The sequence below is a fragment of the Oncorhynchus masou genome, chromosome 9 (assembly GCF_036934945.1).
Source record: "Oncorhynchus masou masou isolate Uvic2021 chromosome 9, UVic_Omas_1.1, whole genome shotgun sequence".
NCBI classification, from domain to species: domain Eukaryota; kingdom Metazoa; phylum Chordata; class Actinopteri; order Salmoniformes; family Salmonidae; genus Oncorhynchus; species Oncorhynchus masou.
This window is the reverse complement of record NC_088220.1, coordinates 8,113,381-8,129,068: the sequence shown is the minus strand read 5'-3', so window position 1 is coordinate 8,129,068 and position 15,688 is coordinate 8,113,381. Positions and strand designations below refer to the sequence as shown.

General features: G+C 46.3%; 1 protein-coding gene across 1 annotated transcript in view; it reads right to left on the bottom strand.

Annotated features, from left to right (window-relative positions):
- The window catches only part of LOC135545472 (arf-GAP with Rho-GAP domain, ANK repeat and PH domain-containing protein 3-like), a 61,365-nt gene that overhangs the window by 25,806 nt on the left and 19,871 nt on the right, over positions 1 to 15,688 (bottom strand). Inside the window, 9 exon segments of the mRNA XM_064973102.1 lie at positions 199 to 490; positions 1,183 to 1,303; positions 1,420 to 1,489; positions 5,898 to 6,134; positions 6,388 to 6,461; positions 7,071 to 7,153; positions 8,071 to 8,108; positions 8,220 to 8,651; positions 8,853 to 9,562. Coding sequence (XP_064829174.1) covers positions 199 to 490; positions 1,183 to 1,303; positions 1,420 to 1,489; positions 5,898 to 6,134; positions 6,388 to 6,461; positions 7,071 to 7,153; positions 8,071 to 8,108; positions 8,220 to 8,651; positions 8,853 to 9,481 — 1,976 coding nt within the window. The 5' untranslated portion in view covers positions 9,482 to 9,562.

The window sequence follows — 15,688 nt, the reverse complement described above, 5'->3', positions numbered from 1 at the left end:
AGGCAAGTCAGTTAAGAACAAATTCTTATTTACAATGACGGCCTACACCGGCTAAACCCGGACGACGCTGGGCCGCCCTGTGGGACTCCTGGGTGGAAGTCCGGGAGCCCCGAGTGATGATGAACAGAAATATATTTGTTGACAAAACTAGAGAAAAAATGTATATAAGTGTTATTCCCATGTCAGCAAACAACCTACCTGAATGTTTTGTAAGGAGTGATGAGGTCAAAGCTCTTTCCTTTGCCGTCTCTGATCGTAGCTCCTCTGGCCTCGATCAGCGTGATTCCAATCCCGTTCCTAAAACACTGCTCAGTCTTGTACAGCCAGACCTGCTCTGTGTTGACGGCCACATAGACTTTTGACTTGGTCCCTTTGAGCTCCAGAGGACCACTCCTCTGACAGTGGCTGCCAGGACCGAAGCGAGGGCGCCCGAACACAAGCTGTTCCTTCACCCTCCCCTGTAGGGTACTGCACCACTGATGTCTCTGCACTGAGAGGGGACAGGTAGAAAGATAAATGGTTGGTTTTACAATTTGTATTATTTAAAATAAAATAAAATTTTAAAAATGGTACAGAAAATAGCAGGTATTTACTCTGAAATGATATGGTAAATTGGTAATTACACAATAACAATATGTGAAATAATTGTTTGCATCATTTGATTCAAAACCAAGCATCCTTTTGTATCAGAAAACTATCTTTTGATACCAAGTCATTTCCTCATAGATAAATACCAGAGGAATCAGTAGCCTAAAATAAAGTCATAAACAATATGTTTTTACTATGATATTGTTGACAGTAACTGATACCATGTTGATGCCATGTTGTCTCTCAGACACTATTTTTCTCATTTGGGTCATTTGAGTTTCCAGAGAGAAAAGAGGGTTATTGGGTCCAACCTAAAGTACGCACTAGGACACTTCTTCTAAAGTACGCACTAGGACACTTCTTCTAAAGTACGCACTAGGACACTTCTTCTAAAGTACGCACTAGGACACTTCTTCTAAAGTACGCACTAGGACACTTCTTCTAAAGTACGCACTAGGACACTTGGATTTAATAAACACCTATCCAATGCTTTAAAATCCATGATGGGAAATTGGGACAACTACTCTCTGTATTTGCTTGTGTGTGAGATTTTAATTGCTTGTTGTTGTTGTTGTTGTTAAGTGCTTTGTTTACCTTCGTTATCAGCCCGGAAGACAAACGTCCTGTGACTTGTCACTATCTCAAATTTATTGTCCTTGGCCATGCGGGCCATCTGTATCGCGGCCAGAGGGATCACTCCTTTGGGGTACGGGTCCTTGGAGAGAATCGTAAAGGAGGAGAAATACTGGTGAAGAAACAAGTAATGAACAACGCTGATTATCTCAATCTAAAAGTGATACAGTCCGTCATTCAGGGGAAAAAAAGGCCTACCTTTTCACTGCCGAAGTACAGCAGATTTTTGCCATCAAACTTCACGTAGCGTTTCTGGAATACATAGTTCCTAGAACACCAAATACAAAAATGATCAGAGTCATACCACTGCTGTAAACAAAAAAACATATACGAGTTGAAGTCGGAAGTTTACATACACCTTAGCCAAATACCTTTAAACTCAGTCTTTCACAATTCCTGACATTTAATCCTAGTTAACATTTCCTGTCTTATGTCAGTTAGGATCACCACTTTATTTTAAGAATGTGAAATGTCAGAATAATAGTAGATAAATCATTCTATTTCAGCTTTTGTTTTGTTCATAACATTCCCAGTGGAAGTTTACATACACTCAATTAGTATTTGGTAGCATTGCCTATAAATTGTTTAACTTGGGTCAAACATTTTGGGTAGCCTTCCACAAGCTTCCCACAATAAGTTGGGTGAATTTTGGCCCATTCCTCCTGACAGAGCTGGTGTAACTGAGTCAGGTTTATAGGCCTCCTTGCTCGCACACGCTTTTTCAGTTCTGCCCACACATTTTCTATAGGAGGTCAGGGCTTTGTGATGGCCACTCCAATATCTTGACTTTGTTGTCCTTAAGCCATTTTGCCATAACTTTGGAAGTATGCTTGGGGTCATTGTCCATTTGGAAGACCCATTTGCGACCAAGTTTTAACTTCCTGACTGATGTCTAGAAATGTTGCTTCAATATATCCTGCCTCATGATGCCATCTATTTTGTGAAGTGTACCAGTCCCTCCTGCAGCAAAGCACCCCCACAACATGATGCTGCCACCCTCATGCTTCACAGTTGGGATGGTGTTCTTCGGCTTGCAAGCCTCCCCCTTTTCCTCCAAACATAACAACGGTCATTATGGCCAAACAGTTCTATTTTTGTTTCATCAGACCAGAGGACATTTCTCCAAAAAGTACAATCTTTGTCCCCATGTGCAGTTGCAAATTAGAGCAGTGGCTTCTCCTTGCTGAGTGGCCTTTCAGGTTATGTCGATAAAGGACTCGTTTTTACTGTGGATACTTTTGTGCTCGTTCCTTCCAGCATCTTCACAAGTTCCTTTGTTGTTACTCTGGGATTTATTTGCTCTTTTCACCCCAAAGTACATTCATTTCTAGGAGACAGAACGCGTCTCCTTCCTGAGAGGTATGACGGCTGCGTGGTCCCATGGTGTTTATACTTGCGTACAATTGTTTGTACAGATGAACATGGTACCTTCAGGCGTTTGGAAATTACTGAACCAGACTTGTGGAGGTCTACAATTTTTTTCTGAGGTCATGGCTGATTTATTTTAAATTTCCCCATGATGTCAAGCAAAGAGGCACTGAGTTTGAAGGTAGGCCTTGAAATAAATCCACAGGTACACCTCCAATTGACTCAAATGATGTCAATTAGCCTATCAGAAGCTTCTAAAGCCATGACATCATTTTCTGGAATTTTACAAGCTGTTTAAAGGCACAGTCAACTTAGTGTATGTAAACTTCCGACTTCAACTGTATACATAAAATAATAAGCAGAGCTCAGTTGAGATATTAACTGTTTATCATTTAACAAGAAACACAAAAACAGAGAAGCACAGTGGGAAAAGGAAGGGGAAAAGACACGAAGCAGAGACGGTGCTTTCAGAAAGTAGTCACACCCCTGAGTCTATACGTTGTAGAAGCACCATTGCCAGAGATTACAGCTGTCAGTCTTTCTGGGTAACATGCTGACTACACCGCATGCATGCATGTTGATTCTGTCCATCCACGCGTGATCAAGACACGCATGTTGAAATATCAAAACAAACTCTGAACCAACTATATTAATTTGGGGACAGGACTAAAAGCATTAAACATTCATGCCAATTTAGCTAGCTAGCTATCTGTTGCTAGCTAATTTGTCCTGGGATATAAACATTGGGTTGTTATTTCACCTGTAATGCACAAGGTCCTCTACTAATGAATCCACAGCTAAAAAGGTAAACCTTGTTAGTTTCTAGTAATCTCTCCTCCTTCATTATTCAGCCGGTTGGCAACCAACATTAAAAGGTGCTTTACCATTACCAACTGGAATGGAGTGTACACTTCAGTTCATCTTTCAATCACCCACGTGGGTATATGCTCCTAAAAACCAATGAGGAGGTTGGAGAAATGGCAGTGTGTCAAGCATTACAAATAGAACCAAGTCCTATTTTAGCAGCTGGCTATGCAGACGCTCGCTATGCAGACACTCAACGTGCGCTGTGTGGTTGGCATGTAAGATCTTTGCACACCTGGATTGTACAATATTTTCACACTATTCTTTTTAAAAATTCTTCAATCTCTGTCAAGCTGGTTGTTGATCATTGCTAGACAGACATTTTAAAGTCTTGTCATAGATTTTCAAGACGATTTAAGTCATAACTGTAACTAGGGCACTCAGGAACATTCAATGTCGTCTTGGTAAACAACTCCAGTGTATATTTGTCCTTGTGTTTTATGTTATTGTCCTGCTGAAAGGTGAATTTGTCTCCCAGTGTCTGTTAGAAAGCAGACAACCAGGTTTGGCTCTGGGATTTTGCATGTGCTTAACTCTATTCTGTTTCTTTGTTCATCCTGAAAAACCCCCTAGTCCTTGCCGATGACAAGCATATCCATAACGTAATGCAGCCACCACTAAACTTGAAAATAGGAAGATTGGTACTCAGTGATGTGTAGGATTTGCCCCAAACAGAATGCTTTGTATTCAGGACATAAAGTTATTTTTTTAAATACATTTTTACTTAAGTGCCTTACTGCAAACAGGATGCTTATTTTGGAATATTTTTATTATTTACATTTACATTTAAGTCATTATTTAAAGTATTCCTTCTTTTCACTCGGTCATTTAGGTTAGAATTGTGGAGTAACTACAATGTTGTTGATATATCCTAAGCTTTCTCCTATCACAGTCATTCAACTCTGTAAATGTCACCATTGGCCTCATGGTGAAATCCCTTGAGCAGTTTCCTTCCTCTCCGGTAACTGAGTTAGGAAGGACGCCTGTATCTTTTGTAGTGACTGGATGTATTGATACATCATCCAAAATGTAATTAATAACGCCAACATGCTCAAAGGGATATATTTTTTAATTTTGAGCCATCTACCAATAGGTGCCCTTCTTAGCGAGGCATGGAAAACCTCCCTGGTCTTTTTATGGTTGAATTTGTGTTTGAAATTCATCGCTCAACTGAAGGACCTTACAGAAAATTGTATGTGTGGTGTACAGCGATGAGGTAGTCATTCAAAAATCATGGTAAACACTATTATTGTACACAGAGTGAGTCCATGCAACTTATTATATGACTTGTTAAGCACGTTTTTACTCCTGAACCGGTGCGGCTGGGTAGCCTAGTGGTTAGAGCGTTGGACTAGTAACCGGAAGGTTGAGAGTTTAAACCCCCGAGCTGACAAGGTACAAATCTGTTGTTCTGCCCCTGAACAGGCAGTTATAACCCACTGTTCCCAGGCCGTCATTGAAAATAAGAATTTGTTCTTAAGTGACTTGCCTGGTTAAATAAAGGTAAAAATAAAAATAAAATTGAGGTTCCTTGCCATAACAAAGACGTTGAATAGGTATCGACTCAAGACATTTCAGCTTCTCGTTTTTAAAAAAAAAGTAAACATTTCTAAAAACACATTTCCACTTTGACACGATGAGGTGTTGTGTGTAGTAGGCCAATTTAAATCCATTTTAAATTCAGGCTGTAACACGACAACATGTGAAGAAATGTAAAAGCGTGTGAGCAACTTTCCCTCTAAACTGGGACTGAAGAAATGTCAGCCTTTGCAGAGAGAAACACGAGATTAAACTTCCTTCAACTTTCTACAGTGTTCCCCATTAGTTAAGACTATACATGTTCAGTCACCTCCTGAAGGACAAGTGGATAAAAAGGTTAATGTCGAGCCCTGTGTGTTGATTTCAAAGTCTGATGGAATGTAGACTTACATTGAAAACCACACATTGCTGCTACTGTAGTCTGAATGATAGAACAGCTAGTTCCATGTTAAAATGTTATGGGATGCATTTTCTCCATTGTTTTTGATGGTAGGCCACTCTGGTAGGACTACATTATGATCAAATAGCCACAGTAGCCTACTTGACCACTGTTAACACTGTAACTTAAAGTAGGTACAGCCTCAAGTGTTCACAGTAAACGTTGCCCGGAAGTTGCACAGAATTCTCATTTAAACGTTCAAATTTGTGCTCAGCAGACCAGAAATGTGCTCAGTGATGATTTGAGGTTTTTTTTTTAAGCGAACATCAGTTGAGAATACTTTCTGAAGGTATATGCATATGAACTTTTTAGCATTTAGCAAGAAACACAAGAAGACTGGAGAAACACAGTAGGGAAGAAGAAGTGAGAGACACACCGGTTTGAGAGGACAGGCACGAGGTAGAGACAGTTCCTCAGAAGGGAGGAGAAGACGGAGGAAGGCAAGGAGGACCAGGACCAGGCATACCCTTGTGGTGATAGCTTATCCAGCCAGCCACAGATGATGGGTTCAGTCTGCTCAGAGAGAGAGGTGTAGCTGGCGTAGGGGGATATCGTCTGGTCCTCATCTGGCTCCGAGGGGTTCAGGTTGTGGGGTAAGGAGAGGCAGAGAGGGGGTGGTGATGCCTCTCCTACTGTGCTGTAGCCCTGGGACTCACTGTGGAGGGCGTGGGACAGACGTTTGGCCCAGGAGAGTTTGGGTGTCCTGCATTGTAAAAACAGTCTCTGTAACGGATTGATGCATTTGTAATAATCTTGACTCCAGCTGCTTTTGGTTTCTCTAGCGTGAGAATACGGCAGCAGGTACCAACATTGGATTGAAAAGATGGTGCGCACATAACATTTTAAATCTACAGCAGACTAGTTTCTCTCTATGGCTGTAGTCAGAGTTGTGTGAGAAGATGTTTAAATTGGCAAGCCAGTAGCCTTATCCACTCCTCTAGACACAATAATCTTACCCATGATCCTCTGCGTGTTTCTCTTCCACCGCTCTTGTCATTCCTGTCTTTCCTTCACATCTGGTCCTTTCCGCCTTTGAGAACACAACATGGATAACACATTCATCAATGTCAGGAGAGCCAAAGTGACCACAAACACACAATATAACTCTGATGGGTTCTTGTAATCTGATAACAGACCCAGGTCCCAAATGGCACCCTATTCTCTATACGGCACCATATTCAGCACCCTATTCTCTATACGGCACCATATTCAGCACCCTATTCTCTATACGGCACCATATTCAGCACCCTATTCTCTATACGGCACCATATTCAGCACCCTATTCTCTATACGGCACCATATTCAGCACCCTATTCTCTATACGGCACCATATTCAGCACCCTATTCTCTATACGGCACCATATTCAGCACCCTATTCTCTATACGGCACCATATTCAGCACCCTATTCTCTATACGGCACCATATTCAGCACCCTATTCTCTATATAGCGCACTATTAGGGGCCCATAGTGCCATTTCAGACACCATTTGATGTTTCCTGGAAAGCCTATTCTCTAGGGGTCTGGTATTCAGCACCCTAAAGTAGTGGCACCATATTCAGCACATTCTCTATACGGGCAATGGGTGCCATTTGGGCACCATATTCGCATCCTCAATATTCAGCAGTTCCCAGTCTCACCTCAGAGTGCTGCAGTGGTCGTCTGGTCTGGAAGGCCGTTTCACAGTAGGGACTGATCTCCTCCTCTGGGTCCTCCATGGGGCCTGTGATGGAGGAAGAAATTACATGTTGTAAGCTTTGTTATAAGTCAACGCATGCCTAGTGTATAGAAAACAGTGTAGTGTAGAAAACCAGTCCCTCTCCTGAACACTGACTCACGCCCCTCTAACTCTGGAAACAAATAGCCTACCTGCCCCCTCAACTCTGCCTGAACCTCTGACCCTGCAGAGGCGGGGGATTGGTCCCCCATTGTTTACACCTTTGGAGTGCTCCAATTACATGCTACACACAGTGACCTCTGATTGGGACATTTGACCGCCCATTCCCCACCTTTGACCCTGCCCACCTCCATCTCCTCAGGGCATCTGTCCAATAGGCAGGTGGGACTGGGAACAAGTATAAAAGCAGTGTCCGGCCCAGTCTGGGCTCAGTCTTTAACAAGCAGTGGCAGAGTGAGGAGCATAAACATCTGTCAGGCACATCGACAGCCATGGAACATTTCTCCTGCAGCCCTGAACGCTCCCATCACACCCTAGCGTTAGGGCACCAATGACCAACAAAACTAGCACTAAAACACTTCCACCTAGTCCTCTTCCTGTTTGCAGTGTGTATGTGTGTGTGTGTGTGTGTGTGTGTGTGTGTGTGCCGGTCTTGTGTGTGGCCATAAAAGTGTGACTTGTGTCCCTGTCTCCTACTGGTAATTTCCGTCCTCTTACCGGGACGCCTTGACAGTTATATCGAAACCAGCATCTCTATTGAAGACCACCATGCTCTTTTTCAACCAGCTGTAAAGAATTTAAACTGGATACTAAAGTTTAAGCGAAAAGTAAAGTTTAAGCGATGCAAAGTGTTACCAATTTCTTCAATGACCTTGATTTTAAAAAACAGGTCAAGGGTCATTTATAGGTCTAAAGGGTACACAGTTATAAGGTCACTTTCAGAATGTGATGGGTACACTTACCTCCTTGGGACGATTCACGAGAGTTGTTATTTAAAGTGCTGCAGACACACAAAACAAAACATTAGCTACACAAAACAATACTCTCTCTCGAAGTAGGCCTACATTTCTACCTTATAGGTATATGATATTAAAGTCAGACGTTGACCTACCCATTTCCTTCAGGAGAGGTGTGGATCTCTGGCCGTGGGGGTGTTTGAGGAGCGTTGCAGGGAACCCGTCCACTACTGGCTGCCGTGCCAGGTGAAGTGCCACAGTAGATCTCATTGGAGACCATCTCCATCGGGGAGCCAGGAGGGGAAGAAGCCAGAGAGGGGAATCCAGTGTTATCATAGGAGGATGAGGGAGGTGTGGTTGTCATACACTGGTCCTGGTTTTGTTCAGTCCTTCCACCAGATGACGGTGGTGTGGATGTAGGTCCACTAAACATGGCTGGAGGGGTACCTCGGTTCAGCCGAGGGGGAACAGCGGGCAGGGGACCTCCAGAGTCTGAAGAGTAACTCAGCCTCCTCTCTCTCAGGCTTAGGCTGTGTCTCAGGGTAGGGGTAGGGGCAGGGTTAGGGGCAGGGTTAGGGGGGTTAGGGCAGGGTTAGGGGTAGGGGCAGGGTTAGGGGCAGGGTTAGGGGCAGGGTTAGGGGTAGGGGTAGGGGCAGGGTTAGGGGTAGGGGTTAGGGGCAGGGTTAGGGGCAGGGTTAGGGGTAGGGGCAGGGTTAGGGGTAGGGGCAGGGTTAGGGGTAGGGGCAGGGTTAGGGGCAGGCCCCACCACCACTGTGTCAGTGTTAAATTCACCTGAAGCCAAACCTTCCAATATGGTGAAGCAGAGAGGTTCCTGAGATGGGTTCCTGGTTAGGGTCGGAACCAGGGGATCTGGTGGTGTCGGTGGTGCGGGACAGGAGAGAAACCGGGCGGGTTCTGTTTTGTGTCTGTAAAACACTGTTCTAGGTTTTGGAACCGGTTTTATGACAACATTCCCATTGTACTGTTGCTGCTGTTCTGACCCGGAGTTCATCAACATGGATGGAATGTTAGGAACAGAACTATTCCGGAACGCTTCAAATGGAATGGCCCCAGTTCCGCCCCCTTGGTCAGACCTCGGCCCTCCTGATTGGATGGGTGTGGAATTAATGTCAGACTCAGATTGACAACGGTCCATTAAGGGCTCCAAAAGCTCTGATGTCAACTGATTCTGATTGGTAGCCCTCTGAATGTGCTGGACAAGCCTCAGAATTCTCTTCCTGTGTCCGGTGGCAGTTACACCCAGCTGGATAAGAGCTCCATTGTCTAGGTGGCTGAGGTCCCTGGCCAAGAGGAAGCCAAACTGGCGGAAGGTCTTCAGGTATCGCTCCAGGTGGATCGCAGCCAAAAGGGTCTCAACGTCCGTGTTTCCATCTATTGTTGCCATAACAACGTACATACATGGGCTTGGAGGGGGCCTTCAGCTGCTGTGGTCAAGACGACGGCCATCATGGATCTACACAGGGAGACTCCAATCCATCTGAAATGAACACATAATTAAGAACTAGATAATGATATAATTAATGTTGATTTAGTGTTCCATCTGGTCCATTGGTCTGATAAGAGAACTAAATTCACTACATCCCCATACTATAAATCAAATGAAAGTGTATTCATCACGTGCACAGGATATAGTGTGTGTAATCGGTACAGCGAAATGCTTACAGAGTAACACCGTAAACGCTGAACACATAACATGCAAAGGAAACACTGTAAGCACTGTTAGACTCCAGCTTGAAATGTACTGATTCATGTTACCCTACTAGAACTCAATTAATTTACATGTAAACTGAATGTACAGTGGGGCAAAAAGGTATTTAGTCAGCCACCAATTGTGCAAGTTCTCCCACTTAAAAAGATGAGAGAGGCCTGTAATTTTCATCATAGGTACACTTCAACTATGACAGACAAAATGAGAAGAAAAAAAATCCAGAAAAATCACATTGTATGATTTTTAATGAATTTATTTGAAATTATGGTGGAAAATAAGTATTTGGTCACCTACAAACAAGCAAGATTTCTGCTTCTCACAGACCTGTAACTTCTATGGTGTTGAGATCTGGAGACTGGCTAGGCCACTCCAGGACCTTGAAATGCTTCTTACGAAGCCACTCCTTCGTTGCCCGGGCGGTGTGTTTGGGATCATTGTCATGCTGAAAGACCCAGCCACGTTTCATCTTCAATGCTCTTGCTGATGGAAGGAGGTTTTCACTCAAAATCTCACGGTACACGGCCCCATTCATTCTTTCCTTTACACGGATCAGTCGTCCTGGTCCCTTTGCAGAAAAACAGCCCCAAAGCATGATGTTTCCACCCCCATGCTTCACAGTAGGTATGGTGTTCTTTGGATGCAACTCAGCATTCTTTGTCCTCCAAACACGACGAGTTGAGTTTTTACCAAAGAGTTATATTTTGGTTTCATCTGACCATATGACATTCTCCCAATCTTCTTCTGGATCCTCCAAATGCTCTCTAGCAAACTTTAGACGGGCCTGGACACGTCTGGCACTGCAGGATTTGAGTCCCTGGCGGCGTAGTGTGTTACTGATGGTAGGCTTTGGTCCCTGCAGGTCATTCACTAGGTCCCCCCGTGTGGTTCTGGGATTTTTGCTCGCCGTTCTTGTGATCATTTTGACCCCACGGGGTGAGATCTTGCGGGAGATTATTAGTGGTCTTGTATGTCTTCCATTTCCTAATAATTGCTCCCACAGTTGATTTCTTCAAACCAAGCTGCTTACCTATTGCAGATTCAGTCCTCCCAGCCTGGTGCAGGTCTACAATTTTGTTTCTGGTGTCCTTTGAAAGCTCTTTGGGTCTTGGCCATAGTGAAGTTTGGAGTGTGACTGTTCGATGTTGTGGACAGGTGTCTTTTATACTGATAACAAGTTCAAACAGGTGCCATTAATACAGGTAACGAGTGGAGGACAGAGGAGCCTCTTAAAGAAGAAGTTACAGGTCTGCAAGAGCCAGAAATCTTGCTTATTTGTAGGTGACCAAATACTTTTTCCCACCATAATTTGCAAATAAATTCATTAAAAATCCTACAATGTGATTTTTCTAGATTTTTCTTCTCATTTTGTCTGTCATAGTTGAAGTGTACCTATGATGAAAATTACAGGCCTCTCATCTTTTTAAGTGGGAGAACTTGCACAATTGGTGGCTGACTAAATACTTTTTTGCCCCACTGTACGTGTTGGGGTCAATGAGGGGTAGATGGGAACTAGGAATATGGAACATTCCGAAGAGCAGAAGCTTCATATTCTGCTCCATGTTTCTGAGGAGAGAGGCTAAAGGCAATAGTCAGTCTCTGATAAGGCAGGCCGGCTGCGGAACTGAGGAGGAGTGCGTCTCGAGGTTAAATCAACAGATGACATGAGAAGAAACCTCTGGGGAAGGGGGGCCAGAGAGGCCCACCACAATGTCTCTCCTACTGTGGTACTCTCCCACACATACAGGCCACGCCCACAACGGTTACAGTAACAGGGCTGTGACGACACCAGCGAGAGGAACCAATTCAATTCCTACCTAGCAACAGAGATTTATTGGTTGACTAGATGTGTAAAGGAGTTGACTCCACCCAGTAGAGGGTATAAATACATGCGCTTGTGTCATCGTGTCTTTTTGTCATTGCAACTGTATGACCCAGTGGGTGAATAAATTGATTGAGCTTCTTCCTAGTTTGTTCAGAACCTAACAATACTGAACATGTAACATGCATAGTAAACATAACTGAACTGCTATTAATAGCATGTTAACATCCAGAAGAGTGAGTGTGTGTGTGTGTGTGTGTGTGTGTGTGTGTGTGTGTGTGTGTGTGTGTGTGTGTGTGTGTGTGTGTGTGTAATATATATATATATGCTATATTGATCACATTTGGTTTATTGACACATGTATGACCACTTGGTATGTAGAGACACCATCAGACCAGGGAGGGAATAAGCAGGGGGATACGACACCATCAGACCAGGGGGATACGACACCATCAGACCAGGGGGATACGACACCATCAGACCAGGGGGATACGACACCATCAGACCAGGGAGGAAATAAGCAGGGGGATACGACACCATCAGACCAGGGGGATACGACACCATCAGACCAGGGGGATACGACACCATCAGACCAGGGGGATACGACACCATCAGACCAGGGGGATACGACACCATCAGACCAGGGGGATACGACACCATCAGACCAGGGAAGGAAGAAGCAGAGGGATACGACACCATCAGACCAGGGGGATACGACACCATCAGACCAGGGGGATACACACCATCAGACCAGGGAAGGAAGAAGCAGAGGGATACGACACCATCAGACCAGGGGATACGACACCATCAGACCAGGGGATACGACACCATCAGACCAGGGGGATACGACACCATCAGACCAGGAAAGGAATAAGCAGGGGATACGACACCATCAGACCAGGGGATACACACCATCAGACCAGGGGGATACGACACCATCAGACCAGGGAAGGAAGAAGCAGAGGGATACGACACCATCAGACCAGGGGGATACGACACCATCAGACCAGGGGGATACGACACCATCAGACCAGGGGGATACGACACCATCAGACCAGGGGGATACGACACCATCAGACCAGGGAAGGAAGAAGCATGGGGATATGACACCATCAGACCAGGGGGATACAGCACCATCTGACCAGGGGGATACGACACCATCAGACCAGGGGGATACGACACCATCAGACCAGGGGGATACGACACCATCAGACCAGGGGGATACGACACCATCAGACCAGGGAAGGAAGAAGCAGAGGGATACGACACCATCAGACCAGGGGATACGACACCATCAGACCAGGGGGATACGACACCATCAGACCAGGGGGATACGACACCATCAGACCAGGGGGATACGACACCATCAGACCAGGGAAGGAAGAAGCAGAGGGATACGACACCATCAGACCAGGGGGATACGACACCATCAGACCAGGGGGATACGACACCATCAGACCAGGGGGATACGACACCATCAGACCAGGAAAGGAATAAGCAGGGGGATACGACACCATCAGACCAGGGGGATACGACACCATCAGACCAGGGGGATACGACACCATCAGACCAGGGAAGGAAGAAGCAGAGGATACGACACCATCAGACCAGGGGATACGACACCATCAGACCAGGGGGATACGACACCATCAGACCAGGGGGATACGACACCATCAGACCAGGGGGATACGACACCATCAGACCAGGGGGATACGACACCATCAGACCAGGGAAGGAAGAAGCATGGGGATATGACACCATCAGACCAGGGGGATACGACACCATCAGACCAGGGGGATACGACACCATCAGACCAGGGGGATACGACACCATCAGACCAGGGGGATACGACACCATCAGACCAGGGGGATACGACACCATCAGACCAGGGGGATACGACACCATCAGACCAGGGGGATACGACACCATCAGACCAGGAAAGGAATAAGCAGGGGGATACGACACCATCAGACCAGGGGGATACGACACCATCAGACCAGGGGATACAGACCAGGGGGATACGATGCATCAGACCAGGGGATACGACACCATCAGACCAGGGGGATACGACACCATCAGACCAGGGGGATACGACACCATCAGACCAGGGGGATACGACACCATCAGACCAGGGGGATACGACACCATCAGACCAGGGAAGGAAGAAGCAGGGGGATACGACACCATCAGACCAGGGGGATACGACACCATCAGACCAGGGGATACGACACCATCAGACCAGGGGGATACGACACCATCAGACCAGGAAAGGAATAAGCAGGGGGATACGACACCATCAGACCAGGGGGATACGACACCATCAGACCAGGGGGATACGACACCATCAGACCAGGGGGATACGACACCATCAGACCAGGGGGATACGACACCATCAGACCAGGGAAGGAAGAAGCATGGGGATACGACACCATCAGACCAGGGGATACGACACCATCAGACCAGGGGATACGACACCATCAGACCAGGGAAGGAAGAAGCAGGGGATACGACACCATCAGACCAGGGGGACACGACACCATCAGACCAGGGGGATACGACACCATCAGACCAGGGAAGGAAGAAGCAGGGGGATACGACACCATCAGACCAGGGGGATACGACACCATCAGACCAGGGGGATACGACACCATCAGACCAGGGAAGGAAGAAGCAGAGGGATACGACACCATGAGACCAGGGGGATACGACACCATCAGACCAGGGGGATACAACACCATCAGACCAGAGAAGGAAGAAGCAGGGGGATACGACACCATCAGACCAGTGGGATACGACACCATCAGACCAGGGGAATACGACACCATCAGACCAGGGGAATACGACACCATCAGACCAGGGAAGGAAGAAGCAGGGGGATACGACACCATCAGACCAGGTGGATACGACACCATCAGACCAGGGAAGGAAGAAGCAGAGGGATACGACACCATGAGACCAGGGGGATACAACACCATCAGACCAGCGGGATACGACACCATCAGACCAGCGGGATACGACACCATCAGACCAGCGGGATACGATCAGACCAGCGGGATACACCCATCAGACCAGCGGGATACGACACCATCAGACCAGCGGGATACGACACCATCAGACCAGCGGGATACGACACCATCAGACCAGCGGGATACGACACCATCAGACCAGCGGGATACGACACCATCAGACCAGCGGGATACGACACCATCAGACCAGGGAAGGAAGAAGCAGGGGGATACGACACCATCAGACCAGGGGAATACGACACCATCAGACCAGGGAAGGAAGAAGCAGGGGGATACGACACCATCAGACCAGGTGGATACGACACCATCAGACCAGGGAAGGAAGAAGCAGAGGGATACGACACCATGAGACCAGGGGGATACAACACCATCAGACCAGCGGGATACGACACCATCAGACCAGCGGGATACGACACCATCAGACCAGCGGGATACGACACCATCAGACCAGGGGAATACGACACCATCAGACCAGGGGGATACGACACCATGAGACCAGCGGGATACGACACCATCAGACCAGGGGGATACGACACCATGAGACCAGGGGGATACGACACCATCAGACCAGGGGGATACGACACCATGAGACCAGGGGGATACGACACCATGACCAGCGGGATACGACACCATCAGACCAGGGGGATACGACACCATCAGACCAGCGGGATACGACACCATCAGACCAGGGAAGGAAGAAGAATGCAATAGGTTCATAGACAGAACACAGAGACATGAGAGAAATCGAATAAGGTAACAAAATGTGAAAACTGCAATTATTTGATGAATTCTAAATTCTATTGAAGGTGTGTACCATTTAATTGACGACAAGGCACCATTTCAAGTGTGTTTTTAGTCAACATGAATTCATTAATAAGTTATACAAATGAATGGAGAAATAGAGTATCCAGGGATACAGCAGCCTGCAGCTAGGGAGAGGTATGTCAGGGTTGCGGGCACGGCTCTTTGAAAGCCTCAATAGAAGCACTTCCTGAAAAAGCTTGGAATGCGTTAAGTTTTAATGTCTACTTTTCCCTGGCTGGTGTGTGT